We start from the raw sequence: 10,229 nt of genomic DNA, 5'->3' as shown, positions 1-10,229 counted from the left end.
AAGAGTAAGAAGACTTTAACAACTTTAAAGCTTCTTCCATAAAAACAAAAAAGAAAGGTAGAAATAAAGGTGGAGACAGGGTCAATGAAGGACATAAGAACTGTGAGCACCAGGAGTAAAAGTGAAAAATAAAACAAATAAAAAAGCAAACAAATTTTTAAAAAAAACAGATGATTTGACCTTAAACGTGTTAAACGCCCCTTCTGAGAAGAGAAAACACGCACTTACTCAGGCTTGAGTGTCCATTAATGGGCCCATTGTTCTGCTTGTCTTATCAGATTTCATTAACTTCAGGTTTTAAGGTGGTAAAGTTGTGCTCAGGGACAGGGAGGCTCACAAAGCTTCCTATTGATGAAATTCTAAGAAAAACTCTATTAATCATGATCCTTTCTAAGAATTTCCCCCGAAAGTTAGAATAGTAAATCCTGGTAAAGATAAATGTTATTCCCAAAGCATCCTTGCTCCCAGAAGAGTTCAGGTGGAAACCTTTTAGGAGCAGGTAGGAAGGATTTTAAGAGCTTTGAAAGTTTTGTTAAGCAAAGGAGACAACATGCTGCCAGTGTTTCCTCTCCAAGAGAGCAAACAAAGTATTTGCACAATCTGATAAAATGTATCTTGTTTAAGCTTTAGAGCAGGGGAGTCAAACATAAGGCCCGGGGGCCACAGTCAGCCCAGCAAAGACTCCAGTCAACAGGACGGCTTTGGAAAATGTTAAGGAAGGTATAAATTTTGGACTTTTAAGTGTATTTTCACAAGTTTTACAGCTTTGGCTACTGATGAACACCTTCCCCATTCATTCAACACCAAAATATCATGTTTAGAGACAAACGATAAAATTCCAGAAAAGCTCCCTTTTTTTCCACTATTTACTACAGAAATCTGAGCGTTTTCTGTTTGTTTGTCTAAAGAGTCATGCTGATGGATTTCTTACATTTGCTACAGCAGCATGACATTAGAAAAAAGAGACCTCTGTTTGTAATTGTACTTCTTTTCCTTATATTAAGTTCATTAAATGCATATTATGGTTTTACACTAGCAGAAAGGGGAGTTTCACTGCTCCAGGCCACTTAAGATCAAAGTGGACTGTTTGTGTCCTGCAGTGTAAAATTAGCTTGAGCTGCTTCAGAGGCTCCGATTATTATACAACATGAAAAAACAAACTGAATGGACAACGCTGGCATGTTCATGTTTAACATGTAGTGATTAATTCACAACAGTAATATGAAAGAAACCAAGACAGACAGAGTCGGTGTCGCACTAGTTATTTAAAATGTCTCAAAAACTTTCAGCTTTAAATAAATCTATCAACAGAATATGAAGAAACAACTGTTTAATGTATACATGCACACACTGTGAAAAAGTATTTTTTCACATTAAAGTATTTAGTATTAGGCAAACAGTAAATACAAAATAAGGGAAACAGCTTTCCAATGCTGTTAAATGCTACAGATTAAATTGTGCACGGGTCAGTCTCATCAGCTCTCTCACTGAATACAACGTCTCAATCAGGGCAGAAAGTGCGGCGCTCACCACAAGAAAGGACGACTGAAAATGTGAAAAATGCAAACAGAACAGGAATGATGACTTGGATCTTTCAGAGCCTTTTAACCTGAGTTCCCCTGAAATATAAACTGTTAATCTGAGAGTGCCCAACACTCTGAGTGAGAGCATGGATCAGAGCAGTGGTGGAATGCACCTTAGTACATTTGCTCAAGTACTTTACTGAAGTACAGTTTTAATGTACTCTGTTTAAGTATTTCTGTGTTATGCTGCTTTCTTTTTCTGCTTCACTCCATTACAACAATCTAACCTTTAACAGGCCGGAGTCTTGCTTCCAGTTTATTCAACAGAGATGTTCACTGCATGAAAGTTTTGATAATTGCAGTATGCAGTGTAAACAGAGATTGTATGATAAGGTTATTTTTTTATGACCATTAACTATTAGATCATTGTCACTACTTTTTGTGTTGAAGATAAAACTCTTGCTCCTTTCCCTGCTCAGAGTTGCTCGAACTTTCCTTAATCCATAAAATCACATTTTAGGCTCAGTTAAAAGCTCTAAGAATGTTTGTTAATCCCGGCCAATCATTTTGTTTTTCTTTGAGAAGTGTTAAACATTACTCATCTATGGTTTGCACAACTGTTTCCCATCCGTGAGTCTTATCCTTGTTTGAGCTTAACTTGTTATTTCCTAGAACTGTTTCGTTGCACTTTCTTGCCTTGCAAACAGTTTCAGGGTCAGTCTTAATGCCAGATGACCTGGTGCCCTTGTTTAGCTGTGACTGGCTGATGATTTGTGTCTGTGGAGGGAGGAGATGTTTGAACAGATTAAACAAAGCTTAACCTGAAGTGATAATGATGGGACTTTTTGCGAGGAGTCAGTCACTTTTTTGAAATGTGTCCTAAAATATAGACCCGAAACCACTGGTGTAGATTTTGTGGGGGTATCTTTACCTTTAAATTGCATAAGTAAAGACTACATTGTCAGCGAGAGTACCATCAACCACATGATCTCCTATGAGCAACATTTGGAAAAAGTGTAAAGGAAGAATTCTCTTCTAAGAGGAAGACCACTAAGAGAACCAGGAAGAAGCCTTGGAAGGCTGATTGGGGATGAGGGAAATGGAAGGAGACAAAAAAGGAGCATAGAAAGACCACACAACTACAGAAGAGACAAGAAAAAAAGTTCATTGTATTAAACAAAGGTATATAAAACATGGGGAGTGAAGGAGAAGGTGTCAGTCCATCATGGGAAATCCACCAGTAGCTTCAGCCTACAGCAGCAAGTCTACAGCAATCTAAAAAGTTGAATCCTGATGACATCTCTCTGGGTGCTCTGGCTTCCTCCCACAGTCCAAAGTGGTTAGTGAGGTTAAGTTAAGCCATTCTAAGCTGGTCATAGGTGTGAATCTCTGTCTGTCTCTCGGTGTTAGATCGACAACAGACTGATGACCTGTCCAGAGTGTTTTTAAAACAAAGTAAAAAAAAAAAACAGTGTAAAAAAAATTTGTTGGGCTCTGAAAGCATAATCATGTAAAACAAAACAAAAGAGAGAAACACCCAGGGACACTCAAAGAAAAGCCAGGTTTATATAATAAACATCAACTCACATAGTAAAGACTGCTTTGCGCCTGCACCTCAGTCTTTATCAGAACATCCTGGCACACTGCTATTTCCTGTCAAAACCAGTGATGAGCTGATAGCAAGACTGCAGGTTTAAGCAAACACTGCTCAATTAGCAGTTCTGCACGGTTTTTTATGAAAACCACATTTTGCTTTTAAATATTTTCAAGATCAGAACTTCTGTATTTACAGGAAAGGCAAATGCATCAGATCATCAACTCTCAGTTCACAAAAGCCAACCAACATTTGATGCTGTTGTTACTCATTTCTCATACTCCAGTTTTCAGGATTCACTCTGAAACTTTTCATCATTCCTTTAATATTCGGACGTTAAGCTGTTAAACCAATACAGTCCTTAAAATCAGGGTTACCAGGGTTACCAAGGCAATAGCAGTCAAAGATCACTCATTAGTTTTGCAAAGTTTAAAAAACGTATCTGAGTTATGATGAAGTGTTGCCACTAACTCACAAACCACATCCTAAATAAAGATTAGATGGTCAGGTTGATTTAACTGGTTTCCGTCACTCTTTGTTTTTATTGTTCGGTGTTCGGTTTCAGCATCAAGAGCTTCGACAGAGAAAGCAGCTGTTGTTCCCCATGCTAATGCTGCTGCTGCTGCCTCGCTTCGTGCGTATCTAGGCCTCTGTGTGAATGTCTCAGTGTGTCACCAGCAGTGATTACAAATGTCATTGTTTAATGCCAACACACACTCACATGCAGCGGAGCGAGAGGGGGTGGTAAAAAGGGAGTTGGTGTCTTTTACATATATTATTTACGGCAGTGAGCCTTGATGCAACCGAATAGTAAATTAAAGTCATTGTGTTTGTGTTTATAATGATTTTACAGTTTACTTTGCACCTACTGGATGAACTGGCTCCAAAACAGTGGTTTTGCTTCCCTGCGCAAGACTGCCAATGAAAACTAAACATGCTCGTGTGCTTTACAAACTTTATGAGGAGGAACTCTGTTGCTCTACCCTTTGTCTAAGCGTCGTGTTAGTCTCTTCCTCTTGACTGAAACGCGCTGTAGCGCGTGCCGGAGTTTGGTGCGTAATGGACACCCATCCATCCTTTCTACTCTTGCCTCCTCCTCATTGTTCTCCGTGTTCCTGGCATGCTGGGCTGTCTCCCGAGTCCAGAGAGAGGAGGAGACAAAGCCAGAGATGACAATAAATCGTCTGAGTCACCATCTGAGGGAGAGACAGAGGGAGTGAGAACGACTTCGTGTCCTTTACGCATGTTATGAGCACTTTCAGAGACGCTTGTCGTGCGTCCTGGCGCATCCAGTGATTAGAGGTTTCCAAAGTACAGCGGAATAGTAAATGACTGTATTTCAGTTTATCCGTGTTTGGAATTAAATGTGGCAGCTTCCCTGTAGTTTTGGAGCAGGTGCTTTTTCCCGCTAACCGTTTGTCTCTCGGTGCATCACTGACAGAAATGTCGGGTCAGAAACCGTCGTTGAAGAGCGACGACTCCGCGCAGAGCCGCTTTCAAGTGGATGTGGTGATGGAGGCATCATCTGCAGCTCCCGGCCCGGCTGCCCCCTCTGCTCCGGCATCCACTGATGGATCCAGACCTCCCGAGGAGTCCAAGGGCCGGTTCAGGGTGGTGGGCTTCATGGATTCGGGCGCGATGGACATTGGACTCCCACCTGATGTCTCCCATGAGCCGGACACGGCAAATAGCGACTCAGTCAGCCTCCATTCAACTGGCACGGGGCACACTCACATCTCTGACTCCCACTCCAACACCTACTACATGAGGACCTTCGGACACAACACTATAGACGCCGTGCCTAACATTGACTTCTATCGGCAGACAGCCGCGCCATTTGGGGAGAAGTTGACCAGACCGTCGCTGTCGGAGCTACACGACGAACTCGATAAGGTAACAAAAATAATTTTTTTTATTTGCTTTGTTATTAAATGATGCTATTAAATTTGTTATTAAAATAGTTGATCTCAAGTTTCACATCAAACACAACGAAGGCGTGAGTAAAGAAAGAGTCACGTTATGGTAAAATCGTCAACTTTAAAAGGCAGTTTAGACGCGGAGAGTTTAAAGGTTATTTCCCAGATTTAAAAACAGAACTAACACGTCACTACGCACTTCCCTGTTCACCTGATGCAAGTCAGTTCATTTTTCAGTAAACAGAAAAGATTCCCTTCGCTCTTCGCTCTACACAATACTGCTTCTCATGACCCTGCAGGCACTCCCAGCCGCGCTCCCACTCCTTACATACAGTTCAAGGTAACAGACCACCATTGTACAATAACAGTGAGCCAGAACACCAACTGGGCAAAGCACCACCAGGACCTTTAGGCGTGCCTTCATATAAACAGTGAAAAAACACGAAAATCAGGTATCTCGTAAAGGTGTCGCCCTACTTCCAGTTGTGCTTCTTGTTGAACAAGTTCACTAAAGTACATCCAAAGTTATTGCTTTGATGATGGAATTGGACAGTCTGACACATCTCTCCAAATTCTCCCAGTCTGGCAGTGGATTGGGATCCAGTGACAGTGAAGGCCATATGAAGTGATATGTGTTATTTATCATCAAGTCCTCTTTGCCTCTGATTCACTCACATTTTTCATTTGATTTGTCATAGAAATGAAATGTTTTTTTCTTGATTATATGCGTCAAAAATCATAAATTTCACTGGTTCAAATTTCTGTGGTTAAGCCTATAAACTGCCTTTATGACTGGACTCAAAATCAAACCTGATGGACTCTAAGGTGCCAAACTGGAGGCACTTTAGGCTGTTTAGCGGAATCGTTCCTTGTATGTGCACATACACAGATATTTAGCCATCTCACAGAATCACCAGCATACACATACACGGACATCAGTTTGTTTGCTTGAGCGAGGCTGTGGATAACTAACTGCTTTGCTGCTGTGGGGGTCATGGAAAATGAGTTATACTGCACATGAAATGATTTCACTTATTATATAACAAAGTCACAAAAAACTAATTAACACACTATCTTTATCCTTATTGTGGTGAAACGCCACCTTTAAACCAAAGATGTAAGTTTTCCAACCCAGGTAAGTTTAGTTAACTAAACAGTTTTACAATTTGAATCCACTTAATAAGTAGATAATTAAATAGTAAAATGTTTTAAATCAAATATATATTGAAATAAATAAGATAAGACCACATTTATTCATTGCTTTTATTACTTTTATTTTTTCCTGTATACTATTGACCAGTCAATCAACTTATTTAACTTCTACCCAGAGTTTCAGATTTTCTGTTAGGATTTGACTAAAAAACTTCTCTCTCACAAAACTAAGACCACTGACTGTCTAATCAGAACTCAAGAGTCGCAAGTTCTCAACTTTTAAGTCATTGTAATTATCCTGTTGATTGTTAGGCTTCAGCTCTGTTCAAGTTTCTGCTTTCCTGACTTGTCTGGATTTTTTTTCCCATCAGGAGCCCTTTGAGGATGGTCTGGCCAATGGAGAAGAACCATCGGCAGCTGAGGAAGCGGCAGCACTGGCAGCGAAGGAGGCCAAAGGAGGAAGTGTCAAATTTGGTTGGGTTAAAGGAGTCCTGGTTAGTGTTCATGTCATGAATGAAAGCACAAGGTGCACTCTGCTTCTTCTTGTGGTATTTAAATGTGTTGAACTACTTAAACAAAACTGTAAACAGTCAACTTTCTTCCCACAGAGCGGGCAAGAATGAAACACTTTAGTGTCCCATATTTAGACAATGAAATACATAATCTCATCATCTTAAGGTATAAAATGTATTTTCTCTGGTTATATTCCTGTCAGGTTGGATCATTTGAGAATAATTCTAGATTTAGGAAATGTAAACAAACTTCAAAGATCCCTATACAGACAATGAGACACTCACTTCTTCTCTCTAAAGCTACAGTAAGCTAAGCTAAAATATTGCAGAAACTGGTTCTGCATAGAGTCTACACAGTGGTGATCAGGGGTGGAAATGTGCTGCCTCTCATCCGAATATTACTGCATCAATGAGAATGCGCTGTATAGAAGTATAGAAGCTTGTCTGTCATATTGCACATGAAAAGCTTGTTATTAAGGTTGGTGCAGGAAGGAAGACAGTAAACTCTACCCAAAAGCAAATGATGTACGACATAAATATAGCATCGTCCTTTTCTCAGGTATTTTTGGCTTTCTTTTTGGCAGCTGTAAGGTTTAATTCAATTCAATTCAGTTTTATTGAATTGAAGCGCATTGAGGCGACTATCGTTGTCGCCTCAAGGCACTTTAAATTGTAAGGTAGACCCTACAATAATACATACAGAGAAAAACCCAACAATCATATGACCTCCATATGAGCAAGCACTTTGGGACAGTGGGAAGGAAAAACTCCCTTTTAACAGGAAGAAACCTCCAGTGGGACCAAGCTCTGGGAGGGGCGGGGCTATCTGCTGCAACCGGTTGGGGTGAGAGAAGGAAGACAGGATAAAGACATGCTGTGGAAGAGACAGAGGTTAATAATGAGTGTGATTGAGTGCAGAGAGGTCGATTAGCACAGAGTGAATGAGAAAGGTGACTGAAGAAGAAATACTCAATGCATCATGGGAATCCCCCCAGCAACCTACACCTGTTGTCTGTCTTTACGTTTTAACTGACTTCTGTTTGTGTGTTGCAGATCCGCTGCATGCTGAATATCTGGGGTGTGATGCTCTTCATCAGAATGTCCTGGATTGTGGGACAGGCTGGAATTGGTGGGTACAAACAATTAGTGACTCAGGGAAATGTGTGACACCCTTCATCACCCAGTGCTCATATGACAGGCTTACATGCAAACAAACGTTGCTTTGCGAGCCATCAGAATATTAAACAGCTTGTTTGCAGAAAGAAGATGAGCTGAGAGGCTGAACCAAGATAAATGAGGATTGTTTTGAACTGATTCATGTTATTCATGCATGCGTAAGGAGGGAGGCTATTTTTAAGGTCTGATTTTGTTCAAGCTCCTCTAGTAAAGTCTAAGCATAAAATCACGGAGTCTGAAATAAGCAGAAAAGGTCTCTTTTAAATTTAAGTAGAGATAAAAGTATTAAACAGTCCTCCACCCACACAGTAAAACACCTAAATGGAATGCATACTATCTTTAAGTTGTGCATAAAGGTACAGTAGAACCAGCTAGGAAATGGTGTGCTGGCTACACACTGACGAGATTTCAGATCAATTACATTATGTATTACTGCTCATTTCTACTGATAAGTCATTAAAAATAGCTCCTCTATGTTTTGCAGACTGCTTATTGACCACATAAGCTCGTGTACAAATATAGCAGGCACTAGCTCTAGCTGGTTAGTGTACTATAATAGTTTTTTCTTAGAACTTTATTTAATCTTACCTTTGATGATGAACTGAATCTAAAAATAAATAAATAAATAACCTGCGAGGAAGCCCATTTGGCCCATAGGCATGTTTTATATTTTGTTTTCAACTGTACTGATTTGAACTTGGATAACATTATCGTGTTATTTTATTGAAGACTGCTGATTTTTGCTCATTTGCCTGTAACTTCACATATTTTTCATGTTTTTGTAAAACAGGACTGACCATTGGTATCATCTTGATGGCCACTGTGGTCACCACCATCACAGGTCTGTCTACATCTGCTATAGCGACCAACGGCTTTGTACGAGGAGGTGAGACCCATATAAGACATTTTACTTTTACAAAAGGTCTTTAAGGTATAGAATTTCAAAACTAAACCTACAAATGTACTAGAAACTGCTCAAAATGTATGACAGCAGCAATAATTTATATCACTTAACATCTGAATTTCATGCCGTCCAGGAGGAGCATACTATCTGATCTCCAGAAGTCTGGGGCCTGAATTTGGAGGCTCCATCGGTCTTATCTTTGCCTTCGCCAATGCCGTAGCTGTGGCCATGTATGTCGTAGGCTTTGCAGAGACAGTCGTTGAGTTGCTCAATGTAAGAAATGCTCTGGTGTACTTATGGAAATCTCTCTGTGATATGCGAAAGATTCTCATTTCGAATCAACCTGTTAATTGGTTGCAGGACGTTGATGCCTTGATGACTGATGAGCTCAATGACATTCGTATCGTTGGGACTTTGACCATCATCTTGTTGTTGGGAATCTCTGTAGCTGGGATGGAGTGGGAAGCCAAGGTATAATTACAACAATGTCCCGGAAAAAAACGTCAAAACCAAAGGCTTCAGTGAGATTTCAATAAAAGGGCATAAATCATTTGTGTCCTTAAAAATGTTGATTATGTATTTCTCGTCAAAGCTGCTGAGTTAACTTTGGGATTTGGAGCTTTTAAGAAAAAGTCTGCCAGTGTATGTGTTCATTTCTGAATGCAAATCTGCAATCAAACTAAATATAAATTTAAAAAAGAAAATTTTTTGGTGCGTTAGCACCAGAATTAAGCATGTATTTCATTTAGAGGATATAAAGTACTGATACAATTGATATCTGGATCGATCCCTCCACCTCTGCCTCTACCTACCTCTGTATACATTGGTGATTTGAGTGTCTGCACAGACAAAGCAACATACATGTTTGTAACAGGGTGATTTTAACTGAGAAACTGGAGCAAATCTCTCTTCTTTCTTACTCATGTGTTTTCTTCTACTGTCCATCAGGCTCAGATTGTCCTCCTTGTGATTCTGCTGGCAGCCATTGTTAACTTCTTCTTTGGATCCTTCATGCCATCAGAAAGCAAAGAGCCTAAAGGATTTTTCGGATACCGCAGTCAGTCTGCATTCTTGTCATTTCTTCACACGGGGATTAGCATCCTCTAAATTCAGTGTTAGGATTCGTGTTGATAATCTGTCTTATATATTCTTCTCTCTTGATTCTTCTCTCTTACAGCGGCCATCCTTTTAGAGAACTTTGGTCCAGAATTCAGAGATGGGGAGACGTTTTTCTCCGTATTTGCCATTTTCTTCCCCGCAGCTACTGGAATTCTGGCTGGAGCCAACATCTCCGGAGACCTAACCGTGGGTTTTTCATCTTTGTACATTTATATAAATTCAAGTGATGATTTTGGTCATATGTTGTGACAGTATTGCTTTTTGTTTACACAGTAACCAGATCACACAGAGACTTGTGAGAAAAGAAAACTCACCTTCCAAAGTTTTTTTTTT

The 10,229-nt window shown here is 40.0% G+C and overlaps 1 protein-coding gene across 1 annotated transcript in view; it reads left to right on the top strand.

Annotated features, from left to right (window-relative positions):
- Positions 1-4,072: 4,072 nt before the first annotated feature.
- Positions 4,073-10,229, top strand: part of LOC102192486 (solute carrier family 12 member 2) — a 19,351-nt gene continuing 13,194 nt past the window's right edge. Inside the window, exons 1-8 of the mRNA XM_013910237.1 lie at positions 4,073-5,010; positions 6,557-6,679; positions 7,751-7,826; positions 8,664-8,759; positions 8,911-9,050; positions 9,138-9,248; positions 9,726-9,834; positions 9,955-10,099. Of these exons, the coding sequence (XP_013765691.1) occupies positions 4,561-5,010; positions 6,557-6,679; positions 7,751-7,826; positions 8,664-8,759; positions 8,911-9,050; positions 9,138-9,248; positions 9,726-9,834; positions 9,955-10,099 (1,250 nt within the window). The 5' untranslated portion in view covers positions 4,073-4,560. The remainder of the gene's footprint in view (positions 5,011-6,556; positions 6,680-7,750; positions 7,827-8,663; positions 8,760-8,910; positions 9,051-9,137; positions 9,249-9,725; positions 9,835-9,954; positions 10,100-10,229) is intronic.

This window comes from Pundamilia nyererei, unplaced genomic scaffold (genome assembly GCF_000239375.1).
Source record: "Pundamilia nyererei isolate P.nyererei 1_Seehausen unplaced genomic scaffold, PunNye1.0 scaffold00038, whole genome shotgun sequence".
NCBI classification, from domain to species: Eukaryota; Metazoa; Chordata; class Actinopteri; order Cichliformes; family Cichlidae; genus Pundamilia; species Pundamilia nyererei.
Note: the sequence above shows the minus strand (reverse complement) of the source record. Positions and strands in the feature narration are given on the sequence as shown.